Source organism: Oryzias melastigma, linkage group LG16, assembly GCF_002922805.2.
Source record: "Oryzias melastigma strain HK-1 linkage group LG16, ASM292280v2, whole genome shotgun sequence".
Classification (NCBI taxonomy): Eukaryota; Metazoa; Chordata; class Actinopteri; order Beloniformes; family Adrianichthyidae; genus Oryzias; species Oryzias melastigma.
Window position 1 is genome coordinate 18,248,395 of NC_050527.1, and position 17,955 is coordinate 18,266,349.

The window sequence follows — 17,955 nt, forward strand, 5'->3', positions numbered from 1 at the left end:
ACGAACACCTCCATCCTGCTTCCAAACGAACCGCGCATGCGCAGCTTCTTCTTCATCGCAGAGCAGGACGGCGTAGCGGTGGAGCTCCACCTACCGGCCGGGAGAGATGTCGCAGCATTTTCGGTATGCGGAAGCAAAACGGTTGCACCGCTCATCCCGCATGCGCGAACCACACGTCACTTGCAGCCTTTATATACTACAAGAATAAATAGGTGGATTCATTTACTTAATTTACCAACAGGTGAAGACAATACGTGGAATGCCTTTCCCAACCATAGATTCAACACATTGGGAGGCATTAAGTTCCTGCTCAAATGTGATTATAAACTTGAAAAACTCCCCACAAAACTTACAAACTTTTATAAGTAAGCCCTGTTGTCCTGGAAACTAATTTATAAACACAATTTCTCTTCAACTTCTTGTTTCATTTGGAATAACAGTAATGTACAGTACAAAAATCCATCCATCCATCCATCTTCTTGTCTGCTTCTTCCCTTTCAGGGTCGAGAGTACAAAAATAAATCTATTTTTTTTCCTAGATGGTATGAAAATGATATTGTTCTGATAAGACAACTTTTCAATTCGCATGGACATCTTTTGACATATGAAGAATTTCTTTTCGAATTCGATATTCCTGTTCCACAGAAAGCAATAGTGTTAGATGCCATTCCAACCAGTCTACTACAGCTGTTTAAAGGGATGTGTAACACCAATCAATTAACTACTCAGACAATTTTTTTGGCTGATGTGGATCTTTGTGTTAATTCAGTCTCCAATAAGCAAAGAAATCTTTTTCATACCACAACCTTACCTGCTGGGAGATTTTTTTTGGGACTCAAAAAGTTGGTTGACATAAACTGGTCTTATGTTTGGACTATTGGTAACAAATACTGCTTAAATAACAAAGTAAAAGAGGTGTCTTATAAAATACTGCATTGCATATATCCTGTTAAAAAAACTTTGAGTAGGTTTGCTGTTGATATGGACCAAACCTGTTCATTCTGTGGGACTCAAGAGGAAACCATTTATCATCTGTTTGTGGACTGCAGACATACACGAGTGTTTTGGACAGAAGTTGGGAATCATATTGGAAATATAACGAAGGAAACTGTAACATTTTTAGATAAAGAAATTATTTTGGGTTACCTCACTAACAAAGTAGACAAAGATTTTATTTTTATAACACAGTTGTTTTTATTATTGGCCAAATTCCATATTCATAAGGCCAAGTGGTCAAACTCCAAACCCAGATTCCAACATTTCTTGAATGAAATTAACCAGTATAGTCATAACATTAAACAAATTCCCAACAAAAAGGCAATTAAAACTAATTTGATTTTTGAAAAATGTTAATGTATAACGAACCCGATTGATGTTTCTTTTTCTCATACAGTATATCCATCCATCCATCCATCTTCTTGACCGCTGCTTCCTTTTCGGGGTCGCGGGGGTCATACAGTATATGTTTATGATTTTTGCTTGCTTGCTTTTCTATAATATGTACTCATTTTAATTTCCCCTGAGACATTCACTTTGTTGTTGTACTATCTTGTGTGTTTGTTAATAAAGTTATAAATAAATGGGTGAACCCAGAGAAGGTTCTGGTCCAGATGCGTCAGACTGGGCAGTACCAGCTCTCCTTTACTATCCATTCTGGCTGCTGAGCTGTTAGAATCACTATTAAAAGCAACACTATAGGATTAAATACTTTAGAAAGACATTTAGTAATAAGTCAATTTGTTGATGAAACTATTTTATTAAAAAAAACTCCCTAAAGTTTTAGATGTGATCTTCTGCTTTGAAATTGAATATTGATAAATGTGAATTGTACGCTCTCCGTCACCATAGAACAATCTGTAACATTGCAGTGAAAACACGTCAGATAGTTGAGTTTGGTTATTTCCAACAACAGAGAAACTCCAGTGAGAGAAAATGCTGGTAAAAATGTAAATAAATGTAAAGCAATTCTAAACAATTAATTTATCTCCAACATAAACTCTCTTTGGTTTAGTTGTTTCTCAACAAATCGGAGGAATAGATTTTATTCTGCGTTGTGATTATGATGTTGATCAACCTTACAAACAGCCTCCATATATTTATTTACTATCTTTTATTTCATAAATTAAAACATTTTTATATGTTTGAGATCCGCCGCTGTCTCCCGGTGGGGGTCCGTTCTCCCGGGGTTCGACTCCGGTTCTGCAGCCTCACGGTCCGTCATGTCCCGGAGCGGCGCCGCCTCTAGATGGCGCTGTGGTCCTCGCGCACCGGAAGCAGCGGGACCGTCACTTCCGGTTTGCAGGGACAACATGGCGATGCTCGGCAGGGTCGCGACCAGGCTCCAGTTCGGAGTCCGAAGCCGTCCTTCGTTCTCCGTCCGGGCGTCTTTCTGCTCCGGTAACCCCCCCGCCGACAGCCCCCGCTCCGGGTTCGCCGCCGCCTTCGAGCTGCAGACGGAGCTGCGGCGGGAGGCGGAGAGCTCCGGGCCGGCCGGCGCCCCTCCCGGGACGGAGCGGAGCTTCACCGCGCTGCTGCGCCGCTCGCCGCTGTTCCAGATGGGGCCCCCCCGGGACCGCGTGGTGGTGGGGAGGGTGTACCACGTGGTCCAGGACGACCTGTACGTGGACTTCGGGGGGAAGTTCCCCTGCGTGTGCCGGCGGCCCGCCGAGGGGGGGCAGGAGCTGCAGCGGGGCTCCAGGGTCCGACTGCGCATGCTCGACCCGGAGCTCACCGCGCGCTTCCTGGGAGCCAGAACCGACACCACGCTGCTGGAGGCGCAGGCGGTTCTGCTGGGCCCACTGGACGGACGGGAGCCGCACGGCCGGGACTAGAACCGGGAGCAGAACCAGGACATCCGGACCACACCGGTCCAGAGACTGTCATTGACCGCGTGGACATTGAGCATGCGCAGAGAGACTCAGGACAGCACGAGTTTCTTTATTTGCTCTTTATTAAGTTCAAAGCCAGAGCGGGGGGCGGGTCTGTTTAGATCCTTACTCATTGGACACGCCCCTTCATGTCTTGTCACGTGACCCGGGGATCACCTGACAGTCCCCCGCATCCCATGAAGATCTGTTTGTTTATTTATCAGAATTCTGCAGGAGGAAAACAATACAATTTCTTTTTTGACAAATTTGAGTTTTTCGTGTCTTTTCTGGGGGGGGGGCTAGAACCTGAAGGGAAGTTCTGAAGAACTCTGATGTCTCATCAGGATCCACTTTGACTCTTAAGAACCAAATTGGACTCTGTGTCGGAGGAACCGGAGGCACTGGTTCTGTTCTGGTCTGGGACCGTCTCAGTTCCTTTAAACTCAGCAGTGACCTCAGAAACCCTCATCTGTCTGAAGAGTCTTCAGAACCTCCTGAACCGGTCTCTGGACTCTGCTGACCGTCTGATTCAGCCTGCAGGAGGGACGTCTGTTTGACTGTCGCCTCATTACACCTGTAGGAAAACGCTGTTGCAGGTGAAAGAACCTGTTTGGCTGGAGAACGTTTGTTGAGGGTGGAGCACAGACGGCGGTTCTGATGATCAATAAAATGATCGTTCTCTTCAGGATTGTTCAGAAAACTGAAGCAGCTAAAGTTTACATGGATGAAGATCAAAGTTAAGTTAATCCTTTAGCTGAAACTCCGGATGTATCGTTTATTTCAGCAGATTTATTGTTTCTCTGTTGGATTACAAACATCAATAAAGTTTGTTTGAATAAACTTCCCTGCAGATTCATCCCTCTCCTGCAGGGGGTGCTGTGGTTCTGTCTGCAGAGTAACTGCTGCTTAGAAGGTCTGAATGTAGAGAGGGGGAAGGGGGTCCAGTAGAATCAGCATCTGAACAGAACAAGCCCAGAACCAGAACTCCCTGAGGTTCTACTAAAGGCTTTTTCACAGCTCACCTGCACAGGTGAGTCTGAGGCTGATGGAAGACATGCAGTGTGGGGGAGGGGGCGTTACAGATTGTCATGCTGAAAGCGCAGCCGGCGGGTCTCCTCCTCCTGATGGGGGCGCTCCTCCTTCTGATGGTGAAGCTCCTCCTCCTGATGGGGGGGCTCTGGAGTTTCAGCCACACATGGTCACAACGAGCCACTGAGAAGAAAACAGAGTTCAGTTAGTCATGAGACCAGGTCCGGTCCTCTGAGACCAGAACCACCAGTGGTTTGACCTGATGACGTCATGTGACTGTAGAGGTCCAGGTTGGAGCTGTGGGACCAGAACACAACTCTGGGTCTCTGACATGCTTGTGTTAGCTTCAGAACCAGCCTCGGGTCTCCCTGATCTTTGTCTTCTTCTACACCAGAACCTGGTCTCCTTCATTCCAGTCACCTCCTCGTGGTCCAGACTGACCGGACATGGTGGTCTGGACAGAGGATCTTGGGTTTCTCTAACCAGACCATTGTAACCTTGATTCTCGTTTTCATCTTGATTGCCTCCAGTGGTTTATTGAGGAACTGCACCTTTCAGAACTTCAGGTCTGGAGCCTAACCCAGCTACTGTTGGGTGAATGCGGGGTGCACGTTGGACTGGTTGCTGGTCTGTCGCAGGGCCAAAATCACAAACCCAGGAACAATTTAGTCACCAATTAAGCATGAAGCATGATTCTGGACTGTAGGAGGAAGTCGGAGTCCCTGGAGAAACGTCTCACGTGCACGGGGGGAACATGCAAACTCCACACAGGAAGGTCCCAAACGGGACTTGAATCGGGGTCTCCTTGCTGTGCAAGTATGCTAACCACTGCACCACAGTGCAGCCCCTGAGAAAACCCATCAGCGTTTGTAACCAGTGTGTCAGGACCTTCTGTTTCCAGTTCTCCATGCTCCTGACCAGACCCCTCTCCCCAGGTCTCTGTGGGTCTTCTCTTCTGTTTGCGCTGCAGGTCCTGGTTGAGGTTGAGCTTGGCTCCTCTGGGTGGAGCCTGATATCCTCTATGACTCTTAAAAGAAGGGCGTGGCTAAAGGCCGGTTTCCTCTGAGATGAGAACTGTTCTCTGCATTGAACCCGTCAGAAATCCTTTAAAAGCCTGATTCTGGAGAACAGAACCATTCGGGGGTTCAGACCCCAAACTCAACCTTGTAATGCTGACTGTCCAGCAGGAAGATGTTTTTTAGATTTTGGGATGACCTGATCGTAGACTAGAACCCACAACCTCCTAGTCTCAAGGCAGAGACTCCAGCAACCCCCAGAACCTTGAGCTGGTCAGATGCCTCGGTTCTCTTTAGGGTCTACTTATGTCATGATAACCTGCCTCCAACATTTCCATCCGTTCATACAGCTTTTCCTGGTCGTGAGAACAGGCTGGAACATGCTGGTCTTACCGCCTGTTTTCATGATCCGGTGAGCAGGTCTGTGATCAGTGACCTCACCTCCAGCATGTTCAGCTCCACGGTTCCTGTCCCGTCTCGGTCCAGTCCCTGGAAGGTCTCTGACAGACAAACAGACACCAGATCAATACAGAACCGCCCGCCTCCGGGCTGGCGTGCAGGTTCAGAGGAGTGTCCACATACTGAACATAGCCACCAGTTTGACCAGGCAGCAGGTGAAGTTGTCGAAGTCGATGGTTTCATTGTCAGCGTATCGAGCGACCAGCATCTGGTACAACTTGTTATTTAGCTTAAACCCTGAGAAACAGAACCAGTCCCCGTCAGAACCAGCAAACAGAGCGGGCTTGAAAGGAAAGAAGACTGACAACAGAACCTACCGCCGTTTTCCAGCGCCAGTCGCATTTCATAGGAGCTCATGCAGCCAGACTTATCCAGGTCAAACTCCCTGAAGATTCCCTGAAAGCAAAAATGAACTTAAATGACGGATCCAGAAGGTTCTAGGTTGGACAGCAGAAGATGACCGACCCTCAGAACCTCTTCTGATCCTAAAAAACACTCAGGTCAGGCCAATGTCACCTCCAACCACACTCGGAGTCACTATGGACCAAGCTCTGACCTACCAGCCACTTTCTGATGTTGTTCCAGAGGATCTGAAACTCCAGCAGGCCGAGCCGAGCGCTCCCGTCTTTCTGAGGTCCAGTTAAGAACAGAACTTGCTCAGTGGAAAAAATAAGACAGATCTCCACCGGTCAGGAATATGAGACAGGATACATCCATGAGGCTGACCATAGCTCTGCAGGACTCCAGGCTGAAGCCGTCGGTCTGCAGGTCTTTGTCTGGAACGCAAAACCAAAACAACTGAAGAGATGGACGAGAAGAACAGAACTGAAGATAGACAACTGGGGATATGATCACATCAAGGAATAGATGGATGATGGATGGATGATGGATGGATGATGGATTGATGATGGATGGATGGTGGTTGGATGGATGGATGGGTGTTGGTTGGATGATGGATGGATAATTGTTGGATGATGGTTGGATGATGAATGGATGATGGTTGAATTATGGTCAGATGACGGTTGGATGAAGGATGGATGATAGCTGGATGATGGATGGATAATGGATGTGGATGGATGATGGTCCTATGATGGACGGATGATGATTGATTATGGATGTATGATGGTCGGATGATGGTTGGATGTTGGTTGGATGATTGATGGATGGATGATGCATGGATGATTGTTGGATGATGGATTGATGATGGATGATGGTCAGATTATGGTCGGATGAAGGTTGGATGATGGATGGACGATGGTTGAATGATGGTCCGATGATGGTTGGATTATGGATGGATGATGGTTGAATGATGGTCCGATGATGGTTGGATTATGGTTGGATGATGGTTTGATCATGGTTGAATGATGGATGGATGATGGTCAGATTATGGTCGGATGAAGGTTTGATGATGGATGGATGATGGTTGAATAATGGTCCGATGATGGTTGGATTATGGTTGGATGATGGTTTGATGATGGATGATGGTCAGATTATGGTCGGATGAAGGTTGGATGATGGTCGGATGATGGTCCGATGATGGTCCGATGATGGTTGGATGATGGTTTGATTATGGTTGGACGATGGTTGAATGATGGATGGATGATGGTTGGGTGCCGTTTGGGGAATGGATGGATGATGGTTGGACGATGGTCGAATGATGGTTGGATAATGGTTCGGTCCTCAGACTCTGAGTCAGACTCACGCTTGGACACCACGTTGTTGAGAATGGTTCTGAGTTCCTGCACAGAGATCTCCATGTCCTGGAACAGAAATGTTTTCAGAAATGGTTCTGGTTTCTCAGATAGAACCCCAGAACCGACGGTGAACTCACGTCTCCGGAGAGCTGAGCGAACATGGACCTGAAGGAGTCGTCGATGTCACTCTCAGAGATTTCTTCCTGCAGAACAACAACAGTAATAGTTCAAAACCACAAACACCTGAGATTGAAGCGGGAGTCTCACCTGGTCTTCCATGAGCGCCACCACGCTGTCGTCCATGTCCCTGCAGACAGGTGGGCATCACTGAGCTGCACTTTATTCTGAAAATCCTCAGCAGTACCAATGGCTTGCTGCCGACACTCACTCGGCCTTTGACTGTTTCTCCGTGAACACCCGCAGAACGAAGTCAGCCTCTTTGGAGGGTTCAAAGGTGGACGGGACAATCACGTAGTCACCAGGCGGGAGGCGGAGCCTGGCACTCACCTCTCGCAGGTTTATGAAGGAGTCAGAACGAGCACAAGAGGCGTGGCGCAGGAAGAAGTCCTTCTTCATGTGGACCCCAGCACTGCCTCGAAACTGTTGGACGGAAGGCGTTCAGGATCATCACTTCAAACCAAACAAACCGATCAAACGAAGCCCCACCTCCTCAGGGATCTGTCGACACAGAGCAAAGATCAGGTTGTGCCGCAGGTTCTATCAGAACGAAGGAAAAGAGAGACAGCAAGCCATGTAGCCGACCTCATAGACGGCGAAGCCAATGGTGTGCATGTCCTGGCCGTGGCAGCGGTAGCGGCGGCGGTCTTTCTGCATCAGAGCCACCAGTAAGCTGCAGGCGGCCTCGCCGTCTTCAGGGTCGTCGTCCTCCTCCAGCAGCGTAATCCTAAACTGAGGGTTGATCCAAAACGTGTCTGCAGAGAGGCATCATGGGAGATGTAGTCTCTACCAAGACCTGCCCACCTGTGAGGCCACACCCCCTCTCCTCAGATCTGGTACGTACTGGGGTGGTTCCTGCAGCCGCCGGCAGTGCTTCCTCGCCTCCAGCTGCTCTCAAACGTGACGGTGCTCCAGAAGTGGGTGGAGTCCTGACTCAGAGCGTCGGGGGTCAGGTTGCAGATCTCCAACCGGGAGAACTGGAGCAGAAACTCCTGGAAAGACATCCTGACACACAAACTCATGTTAGCAGACCCAGCACCAACCAGACCTCCTCATGTTCTGGTCCAGAACCAACCTACCAGAACTCTCCATCCTCCATCTTATTCAGCAGCTCGTCTTTCTCTTCAGAGTCCACGTGGTTCCACTCCATCGAGCTGAAACACCGACAGTCACTCACCACTCACCGTCCTGCTGCTGCCGCTCAGAGCGGATACCGACCTGTCGCTCCAGGCGCCGCTCCACTCCACCTCACCCCATGGGTTCCTGATTCTAATCAGGCGCTCCTGCCGGCCGCGGAACTCCACCTGCACCACACATGCAGGAGCAGCCGAGGAGGGTGTTACGGTTCTGAAGGCCCGGCAGAACCCAGTTCTGATCAGAAACCACTTTAACAACAAAAGCCAGTTATGTTCAGAAACCACTTTAATGACAGAACCCAGTTCTGACCAGAAACTGCTTTAAAGTTAGGCTCAGCAGCACTGAGAGCCACAGCTCCTTCTGGGTTTGGTCCAGTTCTGATCCCAAACAGCTTCAAGTCTCGTCCTGGAGGTCTTGTCCAGCTCCTCCTTCAGACATTCATGAGGTTTGGTCTTGGAGGTAAATCAGGCAGAGGAGGACCGAAGGTCCAGTTCTTCAGCAGACCAGAGAACCGCTGATAGAACCGGGTCCCAGCTGCTCCTCCCACTCACCTGCCTGAGGTTGGTCACAGAGTAGGCGTGGCCTTTGACCAGCTTCTTGAAGGTGACAGCCTCCATGTCGGAGGTGTTGGTGATCTGAGGAGAGAGCAGAACCTGTCACTGACGGTGGGTTACCGCGTTCTCCTTAGAACCGAGCCGGGCTCACATCAATGGAGCAGCCCAGCAGCGAGCCTCTCTCCAGAGCTTTGGTCATGGTGCGGTACAGATCTCTGGGAGCTTTCTTCAGCTCGTACATCTCCATCACGCCACCCGTGAAGTCCTCAAAACCTTCCGCGGTGCTGCCCCCGACCAGCGCCTCGTAGGATCCATTCATCCTGAGAGCAGCAGAGCAGAGATTGACTGGTTCTGAGGTTCGAGCGGATCGGCCGATTCAGGCCTGGTGTGTTGGAGGACAGTTTGGTGGCACCGTGTCGGCGGTCTTACTTGGCGTAGGCCTTTTCCAGCAGGGCGCTCCAGAACTCACTGCCTTCAGCCGAGTGCACAAACAGCAGCTTTCCATCTTTGACGGGCAGCCGGTCGTCCACGACCACGTCCACCCATTCCCCAAACCTCCAGAACTGCAGACAGAACCGCCGTCAGCAGGTGTCCCGGAGCTTTTGACCTGACCACAGCGCCCTCACCTGGAAGTGGAAGATGCCGGCGTATTGATGGCTGAAGCTCTGTCCGTGAGGAACCACCCGGCGCAGCAGACGGTCGTTCAGAGTCAGGGAGCCAATGGCGGCGAGCAGCCAGCAGTCACCTGGACACAGAGAACACCTGACGGGTCACCTGATCGCATGAGGGTTCTGAGGCTAGCAGGCTAACGCTAACATGGGCTCATTGTGTTCTCCTTAGGAATGAAACAGACTCGACTTTAATATGTGAAAGCTATGAAACCAACAGGAAAACAAAGAGAGACGGCTGCAGGTCTGAGACCTGAACCCAGAGATGCTTCAAGTCCAGGAAAACAGAAAAAATCATCACTGAACACAAAGATCCAAAAACCCCATCAGTGAGTTTGATGTCAGACAATGTTTTCACAGAGAAACACAAAGCAAACGTCCCGACTGCAGCCTCAGAAAGCTCCCATCCGGTTTGAAACTTTATTAGCAGCGTCGTGGTGACAGCTGAGAGCCGGTCAGGAAGCAGAGCAGCTTCAGAGTCCAGGAATGGATCCAGAAAGAGACCTCCTGGTTCTGATCAGTCCAGATTCTGTTCAGGTAACACGTGTTTCATCTGTATCAGAGGTTTTACTTTCAGATGCTACAAACAGAGATGCTTAAAGTAATAGAAGTGTCATGTAATGGATTACAAGTATGAGACAGTGTGTAATAGATTACTTTTTAATGACATTACTAATCTGTGATCTATTACAATTTACAAAGAACTTTTCTTACTTTGCACTCCAGCTACGCCCACTAGGGGGCACCACAGATCCTGTCCTCCATGTCCTTTAACTCACAACCAATTCATAAAAGTTTCTATGAAAAGGGGAACAGGTTTTATTTTGAAAAGGTTGAACAGGAAGCAGGATGGAGTATACACCTTCAACAACCACGTTTCTGATATCAATGATGGAAATCATGATTTTTATCTTTCATGTATTTTTTACCTTTCATGCTGTACATTTTATTTTGCTCATTAGTTTTCATTATCTCTGTTTATGGTTTAAAATTAAGACATTAAGTGACAAAGACAGAAAGGTTCTTCATAATCTGAAGCTTATAGTCTAAATGAATTAAAGCAGCTCTGATTCCTGACCAGCAGCGCCCCCTGCTGGTCGGTCCTCCTGCGCTTCCAGGAAACGTTGAGCTGACTCCATTAACATAAAGATGCATTAAAGCAGAACCATCAGCTGATGGATCTCCATCTGGTTCACAGACAGATCAGTCAGGGATCAATAACACTCAAGGGCTTCACTAATGCTCTGATGTTTTGGAAGGGGTCCAACAGAACCTTCTCCACCAGTGGGTCATCAGCAGGAGCTGAAAGGAGCTCCATCACAGGACGGTCCTCAGACAGCTGGGAGGGGCAGCTTGTGACCACAGGTCACCGTCCTGATGCCAAAAAGTTCTTTGGGGTCTGGTTCTGCAGACCCCCCCCACCACCACCACCACCACAACACACACACACCAACATCAATAAATTACTTGAGCCTCATCTCCACTGAGTAGTCCGGTCCGGTACAGTCCGATCTGATTTGATCCGGTATTCTGAGCGTTTCCATTGTTAAATGGACCCATTAAACAGTACCGACCCGTACCTCCGATCCGCTGAAGGTCCACAGAATAATAGAACAGGTAGGTTGGGCGGAGCCTCTGTATCCACCCTCTGATTGGCAGAAAGTGATGATGACATTAGAAAGCACCGGTATAGCGCTAAGCTAGCGATTTCCTCTTCTATTCTTCTTAGACCGTAATCTTTAAACAACATTAACTTCCTGTTTTACACGGTGAACAGAAAGTAAAGACAGAAACAGACGAGCTGCTGGACGACCTCCACTTTACTAGTCGTCGCACTACAATGACACGCTAGCCGTCTACACCAAGTTAGCCGTCTACACCAAGCTAGCGGTCTACACCAAGCTAGCCGTCTACACCAAGCTAGCCGTCTACACCAAGCTAGCCGTCTACACCAAGCTAGCCGTCTACACCACGAGTGTAGTCTGTTGCCAGAGTTGACTGGACTGGACCGTACTACTCCGTACTGGACCGGACCACTCAGTGGACACAAAGCTTTAGAATCCTCCTAGAACCATAAATCCCAGAATCCTCGTCTCCACCCCCATTCATTTCTGTTTACATTTGTGATAAATTCAACACTGACATCCTGTTAGTGACTGTTTTTTTTGACTGTTTTTTTTTTAGTTTTCTCACTGGTGGCCGTCGGGCTGCTGTCTCAGCCCCCACAGTACTCATGAATAAAATATTCAGTGGACTCTGCTGCTATGCAAACACACACTGCTGTGTAACGACAGCAGTATTTGAGTTTCCTCTGGAAACAAACACAGTTCAGACACACGTCAGACCGGCGCTGCAGGTCAGACCGGTTCAACCTGCACCAATGACTGCTGGGAGCAGCCAACAGGAGGGGCACCAACCACTGCTGTGGTATTTACACTCTGAACCATGTGACCATGTCAGAGGGAAGGAGGACTTCACTGATCCCGCCTCCTGGCGTGAATGTCAACGCGGGATGATCATGAAGAACAGAGCCCCTCTCCAGGATTACGGCGATCATTTGTAACGTGTTTATGTGCGTTTGCTTCACTGTCCATGTTTGGGTCTGAGTATTTAGTCCGTCGTCTCTGGTCAGCTGACTAGGCAGCAGAACACGCTTTAAGGGAAAATGAAGGAAAATTCTCTCAAAGCAGTCTCTGTCTGTTTATTTACCCCCCCCCCTGCATTTCGGCTGAAGAAGACTGCTTTAACTGGGGATGTAGTTTTTTTATTTCAGCGCTAAACCTTTAACTCTGCAGACGTTTCTGTCCAAACCTGCTTTACTCTCAGATATTCCAGAACTCCTGATGCGTCACGAGGATCAGCTGATCTGCAGAGAAAAGCGTCTTTGCGCCAGTATTGTGCGGTATGGATGGAAGGAGTTTTCTCCTTCATGTCATTAGAAAGTTAGCGAATGAGAAGATTATTCAAATGAAATGACTAATGGATTCCCCTAAAAAGCTAACTACTGCTGCAGATCTGGTCCCAGAAACCATTGAGGTTCAGAACCAGTGACGATGCATCAGAACCGCCTGAACCGAGAAAACGGGTCATTGAGAGAACTGGAAACATGAAGGAAATGTTCCTTATTTCAAATCATAAATGGTTACTGTTTACATTTTGAGAATTTATCAAAATAATTACTTATTGTAACATAATCCAGTTCAAACATCCCTCTTTGCCCAGAGCGCCATGCCGCTTCGAGCCGACCCAGCGCCCGGCTATCACGATAAAGTCGTGAGGATGACGGTTCTCGTCTCTATGACCTCGTCTGTGTCAGAGCGGAATTCTCCACTCAGCCTGTTGTGAGCTTTTTAAGCGTCACTGTGAAGTTTCAGTTTGGAGATCAAAGTTTCCTGAACTGCAAATCAAATGTAAAGTTTTAAGAAAGAAAAATCAGCATTTACAAATGAAAACAATAAATATTTGATTGAAAAATGATTTCAGATCCGTAGTGTCTCTTTGATTTTGCAATTATCAGTAGATGTTAGTCTGGATTTTTAAACCTCACATTTGGACCAAAGTTTGACAGTATCAGAGAACTGGACTGGGTCACTGTGAGCCCCTCCCCCGACGGTTTACTTCCAGCACCAATGAAATTCAGTCGCCATTTTTTCACAGTACTGACGCCACCATGTTGGAGCCAGACGTCATCCGTGAGCAGCGATTGGTCCGAGTCAGCCTGAGTCACCGTTTCTATGGTAACCGCTCTCACCAATCATCATGGAGCTTGTTGGAAGGCCACACCCCTTCCTCTTGAAATCTGTCAATCAAACATTTTGAATGTTGGACGTGGGGCCTGTAGGCCCCGCCCACTTTTACTGCTGCATCTGATTGGTCAGTTTATAACTAGAATAACTTGAACTACAGAAAAATAACTTGAAAAAAATCCAGATTATGAAGAAGATGTTAAAAATGTCCAGAATGGTTTCCTGACCAACAGAATGACTGATTATTTCTCTGCAGAAGTTTGTGGGATTTTAGAATCTTGGAGCCACTTCCTGTTTGGAATGCCAGGGGGCGGGGTTACTCGGTCCAGTTCTCCTGTACAACCTGAGGCTCCGGAGCCACATGTGGTGGTTTTTTGGTTCAAGAAAAAAATATACTTTTTTATTTTAAAAAGTAACGAAAGTAAGTAAAAAACAAAGTAAATCATTGGATCAGGGCTGCACAACACAGTACCCATAATGCTCCAGCTACCCATCAGAAGTTTGGCTTTGTAGTTTTTAACAAAATCCGACGTAAACATTGACAGATTTGTGAACACCGTATGCCATAGAAATCATTGAAGGTCCATAACCATAATTCTACTCACCAGTACTTCACCAAACTTCATGAGGTGGATGAGGAAAAATCGACATGGGGATAAATCGCAAAATTTATCCATCCATTCATCTTCTTGACCGCTTTGTCCCTTCCGGGGTCGCGGGGTGCCGGAGCCTATCCCGGCTGCTGAAGGGTGAAGGCGGGGTTCACCCTGGACAGGTCTCCAGTCTGTCTCAGGGCCTCAATCACACACAGTCACTCTCACATTCACACCTAGGGGCAATTTAGAGTCACCAATGAACCTATGAAGCATGTTTTTGGACGGTGGGAGGAAGCCGGAGTCCCCGGTGAAAACCCACGCATGCACGGGGAGAACATGCAAACTCCACACAGAAAGGTCCCAGCCGGGAGTCGAACCGGGGCCTTCTCGCTGTGAGGCAAGAGCGCTAACCACTGCACCACCGTGCAGCCCGCAAAATTTAGTGATATCAATTTAAAATACTGACAAAATGATATGTAATTATTTGTGAGCGTCCTTCGTCTTACTTTTGTTTTCCACCTAAACCTCCGACCACTAGTTGGCAGCACTGAGCCTCTTTGAGCAGCTGTACACCAAAACAACAACAGAGCCAGCTTGTGTTAATGCTGTGAGGCATGTTCTACTACGTTGTTGCTTGGAGTGGGTACCGAACAGAAATCTGTCCCGGGTTGCTGCCAGTATCAGTATATGGTTGCAGTCGTCATTAAAACAATGAATTTGACCATTTTATGACCACATATTCACTGGAGAAGCGGTTCTGTTTCAGTCTCGGAACATATCGCGATACGTATTGCATTGTGAGGCATGTATCGGGATACGTATCAGACTCTTGCCAAGACACGCCTCTAAGGTGGTGTTAAAGTTCAAGGATTTTAGGCTCCTTATGGTTCAAGAAAAACAGCAGGGCTCCCTTAGTTAGCTCGGATTTATTCTTGTTAAATATATTGAAACATTTCTGGCTGAGATGTAAAAACAAACCAAACAAAAGCTGCTTCCTTTATATTTATCACAGAAACAATAACATAGAGACTGAGGCTCTACTGCGGTTCGTGAATAATTCAGATGAGTCTCCATCCTGTCAGTGAGGACATCCTCCAGCTGCCTGCAGGAGAACCCTCAGAGCTGACAAACACACTGAACATTCTCACCTGGTTCCAGTTCACCAGCAGACGATCAGAGGTTCTGCCGTGCACTTGGAGCGCACCATCCTCTGGTTTGGGGCGGGGCATCCATGTGGTGTCGCAGAAATTGTATGTCCAAGTTTTCGTCAGTGTTTCCAGAATTCCTACCCTCCTCTGTTCCTCTGACATCTTCTTACTGTCCAGGTCAGAATCTCTTCTGCCTCCCCCCAACCTCCTCCAGACCTCCACAGGTGTGTTCTCAGGACCACCTGTCTGTCTACTCCTCTTCCTCTCTGATCTTTGCTCCTTCCTGCTCCACAGCGTCCTCCTCTAATGTTTCTTCAGAGTTCTCCTTCCATCTCTGTCCTCCATCATCCCAACCTGCTGCTGGACTCACCTGAACACACCTGTCCCTCCTTTGAGTCCTCACACACCCTTCATTTGAGCTTTGACTCCTCCAGCTCCTCCCTGTTCCCCGGTCTTCTCAGAGTTCATCCTTTCCTCATCAAACCTTTTTCTCTAAGAGACGTGATTCCATCTCCATGATCTCTGCAGCTGCAGCTTCCAATCAGCTGAAGATCCTCCTGATCTCCTGATTCACCTGAAGATCCTCCTGATCTCCTCAATCATCTGAAGATTATCCTGATCTCCTCAATCAGCTGAAGATTATTCCGATCTCCTGATTCACCTTAAGATCCTCCTGATCTCCTCATTCACCTGAAGATCCTCCTGATCTCCTGATTCACCTGAAGATCCTCCTGATCTCCTCATTCACCTGAAGATCCTCCTGATCTCCTGATTCACCTGAAGATCCTCCTGATCTCCTGATTCACCTGAAGATTATCCTGATCTCCTCAATCAGCTGAAGATTATTCCGATCTCCCGATTCACCTTAAGATCCTCCTGATCTCCTCATTCAGCTGAAGATCCTCCTGATCTCCTGATTCACCTGAAGATTATCCTGATCTCCTCAATCAGCTGAAGATTATTCTGATCTCCTCAATCACATGAAGATAGTCCTGATCTCCTGATTTACCTGAAGATTATCCTGATCTCCTCAATCAGCTGAAGATTATTCTGATCTCCTCAATCACATGAAGATCCTCCTGATCTTCTCATTCACCTGAAGATTATCCTGATCTCCTGAAGTTTGACCTTCTCCCTAAAAGCCACATAGAACTCCTCCTCCTTCCTCCTCCTCACCACCAGAGTCTTCCTCAGATTACATCATCCACACATGTTGGGGCGAAACTGCACCACTGAGTGAGACAAAGGGGCGGAGCAACATCAAAGGGGCGGGGCTTCATAATCATGTGACCAGTGAACTTACCCAGAGCTCCTTGGCAGATGTCTGTCCTGGTGGCTCCGCCCACAATGAAATGAGGGTCGTCTGTGAGCTCCTGTAACAGCCAATCAGAGAGAGGCATGATACATCATGACCGGTCCCATGACAACCTAACTATGGGAGGTAGATTGTGGTTTAGCCAATCCCAGCGCTGGGTTTGGGGGAGGGGCGTGTCCTTGTTAATGCTGTTAGAGTTCATCATTCGGTGGGATCAGCCCATAGACTGTATAAGAATAACTGGACTGAGCAAGCCCCCCTCCTTCCATGTTCCATATAGGAAGTACCACTGGGTTCCAAAAAGGCCAAAGTCCCATTGACTTCCATTGAGAAACAGACAGTTATTTCTCAGTCATTTTATATGTCAGAATAATCATTCTTCCTCTGCTGCTTTCTGATTAACTTCTTTTTTCTAATCCTAATTTTTTTTTTTTCCATTATCACAAGTTATTAGAGTTATAAATCGACCAATCAGATGGCTCAATAAGCGTTTGTGGGTCTGACGTCGACCGTCTGGGGGGTTTGATTGACAGATGACGGGTAGCCAATGGGAGCAGACTTCATCAATGGGTCCGTGAAGACCTTTTAACACCTACTTTACAATTCAACAATGTACCAATCATTGTCCTACTGTTGTTTTCCTCAATGGAATGTACCGATGCAGCAGTTTAAAACAACAAGAGGAGCATGCTGTCGACATTTTTAGATGAGGATTTACTCTGTAGAAATAGATTTCACTCTGAGGTTATGTGCTTTGGACTTTTTTCTTTGTTTAATGTTCGGTTTTCTTTATTTCACGGTTTTGATTGTAGCTTATAAATTATAAGTTGTGTATCATACTTCCTGTAGATTCCATGACTCAGCTATGACTCAGACCAATCGCTGAAGATTGTTTGCAAATGGCGGTATCCGTTTCAGGAAGTGACGGTGAAAGCGGCGGTCTACTTTCGCGAGGAGAGGAAGTAATGCATTTCCAATGGGGGACCTCAGTGCTCGATCTGTCCATTATTTTTTACAGTCTATGGATCAGCCTGAATCTCTGAAAGGTTCTGTGGGTTCTGCTGGGTTCTGGCTCTCACCGTGGGTCTCTTCCATTCTACTCCTCTTGCTTTCACAGACAAAGGTCCGAGTTCTTTAAAGCCCAGAGAAGCTGGTTCTGCAGGAAAAAGTGGATCTTCAAACAGCCGGCGTTTCTGCAGACACTCTGCCTTCAGAACCGGGTAGTTCTGGTTCAGGTAGCTGGAGGCCTGATGGACCGAGCCCTCAGCCCGTTCCCGATCCTTCTGGATCCGCTCTGACACGGTGGCAACCATTAGAGCTGCAGTCTGCAGGAGAGAGGACGCATCAGAACCAGAGGCTGACATGAGGCTGGACCAGACAGTTTGACCCTATAGATGCATAATCAGATCCATCTGAACCATGATCAGATCCATAGATCCATGATCAGATCCATAGATCCATGATCAGATCAATCATCAGATCCATAGATCCATGATCTGATCCATAGATCCATGATCAGATCCATAGATCCATGATCAGATCCATCTGA

The 17,955-nt window shown here is 47.7% G+C and overlaps 2 protein-coding genes across 2 annotated transcripts; one reads left to right on the forward strand and one right to left on the reverse strand.

Moving 5' to 3' along the window:
• Positions 1–1,450: 1,450 nt before the first annotated feature.
• On the reverse strand, positions 1,451–17,806 carry LOC112143352 (calpain-1 catalytic subunit). The gene is made up of 21 exons (XM_024267256.2): positions 17,486–17,806; positions 16,395–16,464; positions 9,560–9,678; positions 9,363–9,496; positions 9,085–9,253; positions 8,931–9,014; positions 8,461–8,546; positions 8,322–8,396; positions 8,087–8,247; positions 7,828–7,997; positions 7,732–7,743; positions 7,454–7,665; positions 7,333–7,372; positions 7,203–7,268; positions 7,074–7,131; positions 6,083–6,147; positions 5,932–6,000; positions 5,689–5,767; positions 5,495–5,608; positions 5,354–5,412; positions 1,451–4,079 (listed from the first exon to the last, which is right to left on the reverse strand). Exons 1-21 carry the CDS (start codon positions 17,768–17,770, stop codon positions 4,053–4,055), a joined length of 2,154 nt encoding a protein of 717 aa, XP_024123024.1. The 5' UTR covers positions 17,771–17,806; the 3' UTR covers positions 1,451–4,052.
• mrps28 (mitochondrial ribosomal protein S28) lies at positions 2,117–3,133 on the forward strand. Its single transcript, XM_024267259.2, has one exon. It carries the CDS (start codon positions 2,220–2,222, stop codon positions 2,829–2,831), a length of 612 nt encoding a protein of 203 aa, XP_024123027.1. The 5' UTR covers positions 2,117–2,219; the 3' UTR covers positions 2,832–3,133.
• Positions 17,807–17,955: the final 149 nt, after the last annotated feature.

Bases quoted from the DNA above. Each gene is read 5' to 3' on its own strand.
- mrps28 (XM_024267259.2), top strand. From the start codon at position 2,220: ATGTCCCGGAGCGGCGCCGCCTCTAGATGGCGCTGTGGTCCTCGCGCA.
- LOC112143352 (XM_024267256.2), bottom strand. From the start codon at position 17,770: ATGTCAGCCTCTGGTTCTGATGCGTCCTCTCTCCTGCAGACTGCAGCT. The intron at 9,679-16,394 runs GTAAGTTCACTG...CTCTGTGTCCAG, and splicing joins CATCTGCCAAGGAGCTCTGG to GTGACTGCTGGCTGCTCGCC. The intron at 5,413-5,494 runs GTATGTGGACAC...TTTGTCTGTCAG, and splicing joins CAAACTGGTGGCTATGTTCA to AGACCTTCCAGGGACTGGAC.